Source organism: Anguilla rostrata, chromosome 17, assembly GCF_018555375.3.
Source record: "Anguilla rostrata isolate EN2019 chromosome 17, ASM1855537v3, whole genome shotgun sequence".
Taxonomy (NCBI): Eukaryota; Metazoa; Chordata; class Actinopteri; order Anguilliformes; family Anguillidae; genus Anguilla; species Anguilla rostrata.
The window spans coordinates 12,647,227-12,660,111 of NC_057949.1; the positions used below are offsets into that span (position 1 = coordinate 12,647,227).

Consider the following 12,885-nt stretch of genomic DNA (forward strand, 5'->3'; position numbering starts at 1 on the left):
ATCTGGCCACATTGCACAATTTCAGGCCCAGAGTGGTATATTCTAGACGGCAGACAAAATATTTAATGACAAAGATAAGAACAGATAACAACGAAGGCCACATAAATTCTGAGAATTCCTTGAATATTCATACATGCATTACAGATTAACAAAGGTGAATTAGTGAAATATATTCCACGTCAGATCAATGTCTTTATTTACTTTGTGAACCAAATTTACCTTGTAAAAGTGAAAGCAGACATGGGTTCAGTGGGCCTTTAGTTTACTCAGGATTGCTCGGGTTAAAACGTTTATCAAACCGAAACTTGAACGTACTCCAGTGCGTGACCAAACATGCAAAGGAAATAATCAGCATTAGCGCTAAAATCGCTTGGAGAGGCTTGGCTGGATTAAACAGGGATACACACAGATGCCACCCGCAACAGCAGCAGGTCAGACAGACGGATCTCATCAAGGAAATGCATAAATCAGCATAGATTCTGGCAAGTGGTTCTAACAAGACTCAGGGTTTCACAAAAGAAATGAGAAAGCAGTAAAGTATAATGTTTGGACTATGGCTCTACAAAGGAGCTGTCTCAAGGGGTTGAAAAGTAGCGATTTTATATTATATTCCATTAAGAGTGTTCTATCGTCATACCTGTCATAAAAACCTGTAAAAAGCGCTTTACAAATAAAATTGATTTGATTTGATCTGTCACCATGTGGCTTTCTCCCATATATCTGATCATCCAGCTTGGTTTAATTTGCATCATATTTTGGTCACTCCACTTGGGTTGGGCCCTGTGCACCAGCCAGCATAATGTGTGTGTGTGTGTATGTGACTTCATTGGAAGGCTACTCAGTATTCATGGACCAAACCACAAACTCTCCCAAAAGTCCCCTGGGATGGGCAGTTCCAATACAGATACACTATCATGCATTTCAAAACTTCCTGGCCACACCGATGTGTTAACTGTGCTTCTATGGATATTTGATCATTCTCTAAACAGCTCCACTCTGAAGCATACTTGAAGTATTCCATTTTATACTTTTGAATAACATGAAGTATAATTACATGAAGTATAAACCAACTGTCTATTAATTTCTATAGTTATACTTCAAATATTCTCACATAATATTTTTCAGACGGTAGTATTTCTGTACGTGAGTCCTGCAGTATGATCAATCAATTTGCATTTATTGGTTATCTTCTGAATGTGTTGTTGATATTTGTGAGCATTGTCAGTAGGAGAAGCTATTCCGGACGGACATGGTGCGTTTTGGTGCTTCACATCGTTACCCATGCTTGGGGGGGGGGGGGGGGTCTGCTGAAGAGTTTGCATCTGTGGCCATCGGCGTCAAGATGCCGGCCTCCGTTTTTGTGGACGTTTGCAGAGCATGTGTTTGCACAGCAGTTCAGCATGAGGCAGACATCTTGAGTTGTTTCTTGGTTCACAGCGGAGCAACCATAATGTTGGTTGGGGAACAGTGGTAAAGGTGACAGGAATTTGTACTTTTGGCTTGGGAGGATATGGCTATTGTAAAGGGTAAACAGTTTTCTGGATTAACTTGTGATTTCTGGATCTGGGTGAACTAAGGTCAGTTGGTAGGCAACACCATTGCTGAAATGTTATTCAAGAAGAAGAAACAGAGTCAGTTGGTCCAAAGCTGGTTGAATAAATGGGAACAAGTAAAAATGTCTCAAGGAAGATGTTTTAAGTGAATGTCACTTGAAAGCGAGCCATGCTCAGTGAGTTGTAAAGTTCATAACCCTGAAGAATTTACTGATGCTACGAAACAGGTATTTCTGTGTTACGCACTTCATATGTTTAAGTCTCCTGTTTCCCCACTTTCCTACTTCTTTAGAACTTTCTGTTCAGCCTAGCACACAGCTCTGTACACTGCAGTTGTCCCAATGTTTTGTCTCACAAAAACAGCTCTCTGCTGTTCTTCTGAACTCACAAATAGGGGGAGCAGAGCTGCAGCTGATTGGCTGAAGGTGTAGTGCTGGTTTGTGGCTTTTCTATAATCAGATCAGGCACAAAGAATGTGTGGTAGGCGTTTCCGGTCGATCGACTTCGAGTGCACTCCGGTGTTACAAGACAGATTTCAGTCTGTGTCATACAGAGAGAGAGAGAGAGAGAGAGAGAACAAAAGAGAGTTGGGGGTGAAGAGCGTGGGAGGGAGAGAAAGAGGAAGAGAGGGATTGGCTTTTAGCCCATATGCCCTTTCTGTGTGTTCAGTCTGGGTTAATTTCATCACAGTTCCCAAAATCCTGTGGAGATATTTGAAAGAAGCAAAGAAGCTAAGTTTTGTGCCATTTTGACAATGATATACCAAGTCCCTTTGATGTACCACATACTTTGTTATCCTTTGTTATCCTTTTCCAAGGGATTTACTTACAGTTGCTTGTACCTTATTGCCTGTGGGTTTCAGTTATTAAGTCTCACTACAGGAAAACTGGCGATGAGGTCTCAAAAGCACCCTTTAAAGAGCATGTGTACACAGCGTGATGTCTCCACTGCTATTTGCGAGATTCTGGTGTCATCTCTGCACGGCGGAATCCCCTTCTAAAGGATGTCGCGGGTTGGTGAAGGTGAAATGGAAGCGTGACGTCTTAAAAACAGTGGAGAAGAAGCGCCAGAAGAGCTTTGTTACTCACTTTAAGCAGTGTAGGTGAAGAGGAGAAGCTGTTCAGAGTGATGCTTGGACGTGGGCACGGTCGCGCCCTGTTAGCGGCTGGCGTTTGAGAATGCCATCAATCTGCCCCTCGCCATCTCTGAGATAAGCTTGTGGCAACAACTTTGGCCTGCAGTCATATTTCCATTTGTTTTTTCGGCTGACGCCGAAGAATTGTCATATTTTTCCATCGTGTGCCGCATCTCCTCAGTGCTTTGACACACAGCAAAACCACGTTTTTAGCATTGACAAACAAAACATTTCATTTCGTTTTTTCCTGCAACCATGTGCAACAGACAGGAGGAATAACGTGCGTGACTTCGACACCTTAAAAGATTTAAACAGTCATGCTTGTATAGTGATGCACTGTTACATTTTTCATGTATTGTGTGTTCTTGTGCTTGAGAAATCTCCCCTTTTAAGAAAGAATGTGTTTTCCTTATAGTTTATTAGTGACCTTGCTGTAGACTTAATGGCTGTAAAGTTTCAAACTGGAAGACAATGTGAATTTGCCTCCTAATGTGCAAAGTTTGCTGTTGCAAGCATTTCCTGCAGCACGGTTTATTCACTATTCCATTGACGAGACACCTAAATAATGCAGATTATACGGATCAATATGCATTTACTGAAAACTCCATTTGAAATACTAAGCCAATCACTGAAAACCCATAATAACACATTGCTTTGTTCAAATATCAGTATATGTTCTCCAGGACACTACTTACAGTGTAAGGCTATGCTTAGATTATCCTTTTACATGATATAAGTGTGTTTATTAAAATTGTTGCCTTTCAGAAAGCAGGCCTGCATCATGTGACTTTTTAATAGATTTATTAGCAGATATACGTTTGCCTCTAATTGCTTTGTGCCAACCACTTTTTCTGCAAGCCCTGAACATCACTGGGTAAGATTACTTGCACTCCTGCACAGGGTTCCCCAAATCTGGTCCTGAGAGCCAACTGAAGAGAGTCTACTGGTTTTTGTAAAACCCAGACCTGGGTAAAATACGTATTTATTTTGGATTCAAATACTTTTCTGTGCTCTATTGATCTTGCCTGGTGTAATTGAGCCTGCCAGAACACAGGGTTTGTACTTTTTGAGATTATTTCATTGGTTCCAATACACCAGACAAGATCAGTAAAGCATAGAAAAGTATTTGAATACAAAACAAATACGTATTTGACCCAGGTGTAGTAAATCCCTTATAACAAACAAGTTCAGACTGAAGAAACCAGATGAGGTGAGTTCAGTTAACTGTAAGCAATAACTTTAACTAGCCAAATAAGAGCTGAATCAAAGCAAGAATCAGTGAGAGCCTGGAGATGAAACCAACTGTCTATCCTTTAAAGCCAGTGCACAGCCTGAATTCAACAAATCATTTCTTCATAGAAACCGTTACAGTAAGGCAAATAATCCTATGTTACACATTTAAATGAGTGCTGAGTACAGTCAAAAAGGTTTTGCAAATCAAAATACAGTACTGTGCAAAAGTCTTAGGCACCTGTAAAAAAAAAATGCTGTACAGCTAAGATGCTTTCAAAAATAATGAAATGAAAGGTTATAAATATCGAAAAAATAATATAAAGAGCAGTAAATAGTTAAAAACTAAATAAAATAAATGTTTGGTGTGACAACCCTTTACCTTTAAAACTACATCAATTATTTTAGGTACACTGTCCTGCAGTTTTATAAGAGAATTGGCTGGTAGGTTGTTCCATGCATTTTGGAGAACTTGCCACAGTTCTTCTGCAGACTTTGGCTGTTTCGTTTGCTCCAGGTAATCCCAGGGACCCTTGATCAAGTTTTTATCTGAAAAGTAGTCTATTACTTAAAATATTACTTTATTTAACAAAATACAAAATGTATATGTGAAATTTCTTTTTTTGGAAAATTCATGTTTGGAAATCGCAAATTTGCTCTTTTCTACTGACACACTAATGCAGAAAACAAAAAATAAACATCTAAGACCAAATATATACTATATATTATATTTAAAAATCTAGGGTGCCTAAGACTTTTGAACAGTACTGTAAATAAAAAAAAAACAGATCAATGCTTTGAGTAACACATTTTTCTCAACAATCACAATGTGCTAACGTGCTAACCAGGATATTTACAGTCGGGATTATCACCGGTTTTCTTATCGTCCGCGCCCCTAGTGCGGGTGCAGATACGATACAGACTCATTCAGAGACCTGCAAATGGGTAATAATCAGCCTAATTACTGCCCGTAACCTGGAGTGCTCCTCAGTCCTAACCTTCAGGATGAAAATTAAAGGGCAAATGCCTGCTCTTCAATAGGTCCTTCTGAGCGGGCCTATCAGATTTATGAAGGCACGACAGAGAGCATGAAAGCCTTATGCAAAAGGCCTCTGCGGGAACCCTAGGTGATATCAGATAGGGTTTTATTTGCCGAGCCACTTGACGGGCGGGGGGAAACAATGCAGGAATTGTGCGGGCAGAGGTGATGACGCGGGACCGGGCGGATCTCTACGCTGCTTGGAGAATATGCAAAAGGGATTTGGGGCTGACCGTTACCCCAGTCAAAGTGGTGGTTTTTATGTACAAATCCATTTGCTTATACAGCGATTTGCATTTGCGTCATGCGTACTGTATGAAGTTACTAGTCTTCCTTCACATGTCCTTGTCTGGAAATGGCCATGAGCATCGATCATTAGGATAATGATTAGTTTATGTCCAGATCACCTTGATACATTGGAAAGTGAGCCATTATAGTGAAACTTCAGGCGAGACATGAGCAGCAACATGGACTCCACTTATGATCAGTCACAGTGAAAGCAGAAGAGCATCATACAGGCGATGGTAGCCAGCAGTGGGCAGGACCAGTGCGTTGTTGGGCGAGCTAGCACAGCGGACGAGAAGACGAAGCACGAACGAGATGAAACTGCTTGTTTTGTACCTTTTGCTAGATGCGTGAGGATTCATTCAATTTGTAGGACCCATGCTATTCTCCACACTTTTCCCAGCAGGAAAAAACTGTGTCAGTGCACTGTGTCCATCTGCACTGCATTTCCTTATTTCCCGTGCTGCTTATCCATCGCCGCTTTCTTTCCTGTCTGTCCTTTGCAATTTTCCGTATTTCCTTGGGAGTCCTGTTTATAATCAGGCTGTATTTACGTGCCTCACTCTCAATCCAAATCATGTTAAAATAATAAATAAATGAATAATAAATTATAATAAAATAAATCTGAGAATGTGAACGTACCGCAGGTTGTGGTAGGTTTCGCTCAGTACTGACTCACTGGTGTACGTGACTGCATAAACCCTCTGCTGTTGTTTGGCTTTTTTTAACTGACAGATTTAATGTACACAAGATGAGGCCTGTGTTTCAGTTCTCTGCTCAGAGTTTAGCAGCGCACTCTGAACGGTTTCCTGCACGTTTCCTCCAAATCAGTGAAAACCTTCACTGCATAACCCATAAGTTAGCATAAGTCTGCATCACCACTTAGGAAGTATACCTCTTAAAAAATTATCCAACCAACAATTCTTATTTAATTTCTCTATGTGGTCGGAGCTTAAAATGATTTTTTATGGTATTGGGGAAAGCCTCTAAGACAACACGTTTTAATTTGGACTCACTGAGCTCATGTCAAGCAACGTGCTCTTGCAAGGAGATGTGCATGTACCTGGTACTTGACACCAAAACCTTTTCTGACTCATTTTCTCCCAGAAAAGCTTGCCAGCTCCACAAGCCCTTTGACACTCATTTGTTCCAACATTTTGGCCTCTCGGTGTGGAGTGGTTCCTTTGAGAGCACCATGCAGTACATTAGCCAACCTTGTGAGATTCTACTTCTCTGGTACTTGATTTTAGAATACATTTGTTTTTGAGTATATAAAGTTTTTTTAATTTTTTTATTGGAGTGTAGTAATGATAAACATGTAGCAAATAAACTTGGACTTGGACTAAATCCAAGTGCCTGCTGAACTTTGACTCAAATGCATTTGCACACAAAATTTCCTCTGAGTTCGTTGAGTGTAGAAATCAGAGGTAAACACAGGCAGAACAAAAAATGATAAACTCAAATTTAAACCAGTTGATTGTGTTTTTCCGTGGAGAGCAAAATCCTTTGATTCATTCAGACAAGTCAGTGACTGACAGAGCATTGTAGCTCCAACGATTGTGGTTTATGAATTCACAATCTCCCACCACCAGAAATGGGCAAAATCAACTTGCCAAATAGTATTTTTGAAGAAAAAACATTGCAGTTGCGTTTATCAAGTGCCAGAGTGAAATTCAAGGACGAATGTTGAATGAATCCAAGCCTCTGTTTCTGCTGTGAGACTGACTGTGTTCCCCCCCCCCCCTCCCCCCCACCAGGGAGGCTATGTTAACCGTGGAGGGCGTCTGCAAGATGGAGAGTGGCGTCTGCGTGGACGCCGCGGAGAAGGACAGCGAGGAGGCCCTATGGGAGAACGTGGAGAACAACCGCTACATCCTCTGCCGCTACATCTGCCCCAGCAAGCTGACCCCGTACCTGCGGCAGTGCAAGGCCATCGACGAGCAGGATGAGGACGAGGTGCTACGCTCCTGCATGCTGGTGTCCAGGGTCAACCGCACAGGTGACGTGAGCGGGAACCGCGTGCGCCCCGCCCGCCTGCCCGCCCGCCCGCCCGCCCGCCCGCGCGCGCGGTGGTTGAACCCCCGCGGAACATATGCAAATCGCGTGCGGGAATAATTTGCATGCAAATGCCACCGTCAGTCAGTTACTTAGCCGCCGCGTCTCCGGATCTGTTTCTCCGGTTGTGTTATATGATGATGAATGGAGGCTTTTAAACCCCCTGAGCTGTGGAAGAGTTACTTGCCTGCAGATTCCAGCGTGAGCTGCCGTTACTGAAAATGTTGGGAGGACGGGTCACGTGTATATTCGGACGTATACGTGCGCTCACACAAGAAATTCTAAATCTTCTTTTGCTCTGTGACAGGGCTATTTATGTATTTCTGCATAGGAGGCCTTATATAAAAATAGCACATATGGACCAAATATTTTTTATGTTCATACACTGCCTATAAAGTATATATACATATGTAAATAAATGTGATGGCATCTGAAAATATGCATAACTATTACTTAATATTCTGTGACTAGTAGGAAGCTTGCTATCACTGTGCAGATTTAGACATGGAGATTGTTTGATGCATCCGAATAAGAAATTATTTCTCTCCTGAAAGATCAAAGAGCCCATGGTGCCTGTATACACATGCAGTGGCCAGAGCAGCCAGATGAATAGGTTTATTTAATAAGCTTATTCATAACTGTGAAAGACAAATAGAAGAATATTTTTGATAATTTTGATAATATAATGTGGATCAGACAAATAGACATGTCTGTGACTGACCAGCTGATGACTTGATTGAATTGCCTTTCAGGTCGGTTGTTGGACATCCTGCACACCAAAGGCCAGCGGGGGTACGTGGTATTCCTGGAGAGCCTGGAGTTTTACTACCCAGACCTCTATAAGCTGGTCACGGGGAATGAGCCCACCCGCAGGTTCTCCACTATTGTAGGTAAGTCGGTCAAGTGTCAAAATGGAGGCCACATTTCCCACACAGCTTCCCACTCTGAGCACCTATTAGCAGACATTTAAATGTGTGGTTATGACAGGCCCCACTTCCTGGGGTCACTTTTCACCATGTCATGCTAACACAAGTGGGTGACATCCTCTGGAGATCCACATGTTTCTAGCAATCGCTCTGACTCAGGTTTTAATCACCTAATGGAAACTGGTGATTGGATGTGTGCACGAATCACCCATTGGTCATCGCCCAAATTGATCCTTTCTTGCTCTTATAAGGACTTTGTTTGTATATACAACTAGTTCGGCAACGCGGTGACTCAAAAAGAATCATCAATGACTACACGTTGTTGTTAGTCTTGGCCTGCCTCCGACTGAAAGGCACTGGGTTTTTGCTCGTGTGGTTCTACAGTGGAGGAAGGCCACGAGGCCTTGACTCAGTTCCTGATGAACGAGGTCATGAAACTGCGGCAGCAGGCCAAGGCGAAGGACGCCCAGCATGTGGACACGCTGACCCAGTACCACACCCTGAAGGACGAGCACAAGAAGGTGCAGCTGACCAATCAGGAGCTGCTGACCTTCCAGGAGCGCTACAACAAGATGAAGGGGGAGTGGAACAACTGCAACGACGAGCTGATGAAGGTCAAGGATGAGAACTACAACCTGGCCATGCGCTACGCCCAGCTGAGCGAGGAGAAGAACATGGCCGTCATGAGGACCCGCGACCTGCAGCTGCAGGTCAGAGTCACGCCTGCCCTCGGCCTGCCAGCCAATAACATTCGCGGGCGGTGCAGATAGATCGCCTGAAAACTACCACCAAGAACCCATTGCCAGCTAGACAGGCTGTATTGGTACCCGGTCTCAGGGTGAGCAGGTCACTCAGTACTAAGTGAAGTTAACAATTTTCTAGCTTTCTAGTGATTATTCAGGTTTTTAGTTTTTCAAAAACCAAGAGCATCTCTGACAGGAAAAACCATTAGTTACAGATAGGTTTGACAAGTTCAGTAAAAGTGTTTTTATCTGTCTTTGAAGCTAGTTAAGTGAAGGCTGAGGTAAAAAAAAATAAAAAAAATTTTTTAAACTGTCACTGTTTTCTGGGTCTGTCACTCACGGTGGCAAACTCATTTCAGATTGACCAGCTGAAGCACAAACTGAACAAGCTCGAGGAGGAGTGCAAGATGGAGAGAAGACAGTCGCTGAAGCTGAAGAACGACATCGAGAACCGTCCCCGCAAAGAGCAGATCTTCGAGCTGGAGCGGGAGAACGAGGTGCTAAAGATGAAAGTGCAGGAGCTGCAGTCTATCATACAGGTGACTCATACGCTGCCGTATTGTCCTTGCCGTCATATCATTTTTTGACAAGACGTGCCAAGTGCAACGTTCATCTCAATGGGGGCTTCCAGTATGGGGTCCATAGCTTTGAAACTAAAAAAAGGAGATCTTTTTTTGGTATGCATACATGTACATTGTTTGCCAGTGTATCTGCAATAAATGTTTTACTCCTTATGAATTTTCACATTTTATATGAAATGTTCACCAATGGGAAACCCCATAGTGTAGCCCTTGAGGTGATGAAAACTGAATATTGTGATCATCGTTATATTCTTTTTAATTTTCAATAATTTAATGTTGTTTGTGTTACTGTAGATGCTGAAATTAGGTTATTCACCTTTTGATGAATAATTCCTTGAAACTGAATATGTTAAGGACTAAGGATTTTCAAAGGTAATGTGGTACCACTCACATCAGGTGCCACTGGACATGATATTCCTCAAAGAAAATCCTTTTACCACTGAGAAACAGTGAGATTGTAAGGGATTAGTGTTAGTAGCGTTTTTCTCTTCAAATACAGTCTTGTTAGTTCAGCTGTGGTTAGAATGAAGTTATTAGAATGAACTTGTGTGCTCGTGCAGAATTAATGATCACTTGTAGTTTTACGGCTAAAGTAAGGAAAAATATCAATTGAATCTTGCCCTAAGCAATTTCCTCACTCCTGTAAATGCCTGGGTGGGGTCTTTAGCCTGGGAAGCAGGTGCTGCCGGACACCGAGAAGGCCATCTTGGACATCCTGGAGCACGATCGACAGGAGGCCCTGGAGGACCGGCAGGAGCTGGTGAACAGGGTCTACAACCTGCACGACGAGGTCCGGCAGGCGGAGGAACTCAGGGACAAGGTCAGCGTGGGAGGGAGGGGAAACGTATTTGATTTCGTCGCACCCTTTGCCCTTGGCACGGCGGTGCCGATGTCACGCAGGGAGGGAGGGACTGTTCGCAGTCGGCTGGGTCTCTAGCGACCCCCCTTCGGTTGATTTGGCGCCCCTGATCCAGCTGTCAAGCCACACGCGGCACGCACCTCTGAGAGCCCTTATAAACCTCTAAACTGCGGTTTGATAAAAAGTGTCAAATCATGTGCTTTGGAGGACATATACTTATCTGCACTCACTTGAAAGAATTGTGTAGGGGGGGTGGGGTGGGGGTTACAGCAGTGAATGCAGACAGGCAATGCAGACTGGAGAAAAAAAGTGGGTGGGGTGGGGGTGTATTCAAATTAGAAAAATACTTGACAGTACTGTTGGCATTACTATTGGGTTAGATAATACTGAGCGCAGTTCATGCTGCTTATTGCACAGCTGCTGTGAACATTACAGTATCTAAGCAAATGGCACGTTAAAACCTCACTCACTGAAGTGTTGAGGCAAATAAAATACTTAGTGAACGCAATTCACAAATACAGCGATACGTGAAACGTGACATTTCTTGCATCAGCCTTTATAAGATATTTTTGAGGAGGGTTGCGCCACGTTTCATGCTTTCTACCGCATTAGTTTACATTTGACGCTACGGCTCATCTGACTTGTCTGAGTACAATTGTTCTTTTTCAAATGCGGTGTCACGGTTTTGCCAAATGCACACAAACTAAAAGGGGGTTTTCTACACCCATTTTGATGTTGGGCGTGTGCTGATGCAGTCATTTTAACTGGAAATTTGCCTGTCCTTTCACAAGGGATTCATCTTCAATTTGGCCCACAAATAATTGTGCGAGATTAATATTGATTATTATAAAAAGGAAACCGCGGGAAAGATCAATTGAATGATCAGGAAATGGACCTTTTCAACATTTCTTGGAACAACGTGCTTAATTCAAGTATTCCTATAATGGTGAATAATTTACAGATAATCCTCTCTTGTACACCTAACATGTCATTAGTGTCTTCATCCTGAAAGTGTGACAGCTGCCATGTCATTTACGAGTTTACAAATTGCATGGCTTTTAAATAGACTGTGCCACACATTGCCGTCTGGTTTCAGGTCATATTGAAAAACCCATGCTAATTGCGAGTGGTAAATTGAGATCATCTTTGTGAATCAGGCATGCCCTGCATTGAACCTCATTTGCATAAAAATTAGTCATTTTGCCACTGAAATATATGTAGATAACACAGCACACTATCCACCCACGGCAGGTGCTTTGTGAATCGTACATGATTTCTTTCTGGAACTTGCCATGGTGAACAAGCAGAAAAGCGATGCAGTCGTTTCCCCTTATGCGTTTTATTGAGGGTTTAGCATGAGACAGTAAGCATTTCTAGAACAAAAGTGAGGGAAAGTAGTTAAAGCTCTCCTGGATCAGCTGACTCTCACAAGGGTGCTTGATAAGCACATGCACACAGTGCGTGTTCGTTTGACTCAGCTGACTAAAGGCTTTCTGGTTTTCATGCTTTTTCAGTACCTGGAGGAGAAAGAGGATCTGGAACTGAAGTGTTCGACACTGGTGAAGGATTGCGAAATGTATAAGAATCGCATGACCACTGTCATGGTCCAGCTGGATGAGGTAGAGAAGGAGAGAGACCAGGTGAGAGATGCCAGTGGTTTTGAAGGACACTTTGTTTTTCTAAGACTGAAGTAGCAGTAGGGTGGGGACTTAACTTGGTCACGAAGGAGTAAAAACACTCTCTTCGGATAAAGGCCATTGCCAAAAAGTGTAAGTTGAGAATACGCCCACGGGGTTCCGTTGTTTCCCTAAGGCTTTCCGTTCCCGAGACGAGGCCCAGAACCAGTTCTCCCAGTGTCTGATTGACAAGGACAAGTATCGCAAGCAGATCCGCGAGCTGGAGGAGAAGAGTGATGAGCTGCACATCGAGATTGTGCGCAAGGAAGCCAAGATGGTTAACCTGGAGTCCAAGTTGAGACGCGCCTTCAAGGAAAATGGGGTGGGTCAGGCGGAGAGCAGTCCCTCTGTGCCAACCTTACGCAATCCCGTTGTTACCGTATTACATTATCATTCAGTCGGTTAATCAGCCAATTTCAATGAATATAACTGGTTTTCAGTTAACACAAAATACCAATCAAGGCTCATTTACATACCAACCAACCACCACACACTGTACTCACAGTAGTTACACTGTCAGCTGCACCCGACTTAAGGTTGTTTTGTTATTCATAAATATGCAGTAGCCTATCCTTTCCCTAATCCCAGTAGCCTCATTGGCTGTCCCATTGCATTATAATGTCTGTCCAGTGATGGGAGAGTGAGGCTCCTTGAGAATTTTTTACCTTCTTAATGTGTCAAATACTGATTTTTTTTATTTTTACCAAAGATTTCCCTTCCACATGGTGACAACTCAGTCTCTATTCAGATCGGCGGGTCCCTCACAACACTAGCTCCATGCAATTCAATTCAGGACTCAGAAA

The 12,885-nt window shown here is 42.9% G+C and overlaps 1 protein-coding gene across 2 annotated transcripts in view; it reads left to right on the forward strand.

Moving 5' to 3' along the window:
* Nucleotides 1-12,885, forward strand: part of card11 (caspase recruitment domain family, member 11) — a 39,321-nt gene that overhangs the window by 11,467 nt on the left and 14,969 nt on the right. For both annotated transcript variants that reach the window (XM_064315268.1, XM_064315269.1), the window contains exons 2-8: nucleotides 7,000-7,241; nucleotides 8,050-8,187; nucleotides 8,608-8,933; nucleotides 9,326-9,505; nucleotides 10,215-10,367; nucleotides 11,921-12,046; nucleotides 12,219-12,404. In XM_064315268.1, coding sequence (XP_064171338.1) covers nucleotides 7,007-7,241; nucleotides 8,050-8,187; nucleotides 8,608-8,933; nucleotides 9,326-9,505; nucleotides 10,215-10,367; nucleotides 11,921-12,046; nucleotides 12,219-12,404 — 1,344 coding nt within the window. In that variant the 5' untranslated portion in view covers nucleotides 7,000-7,006. The remainder of the gene's footprint in view (nucleotides 1-6,999; nucleotides 7,242-8,049; nucleotides 8,188-8,607; nucleotides 8,934-9,325; nucleotides 9,506-10,214; nucleotides 10,368-11,920; nucleotides 12,047-12,218; nucleotides 12,405-12,885) is intronic.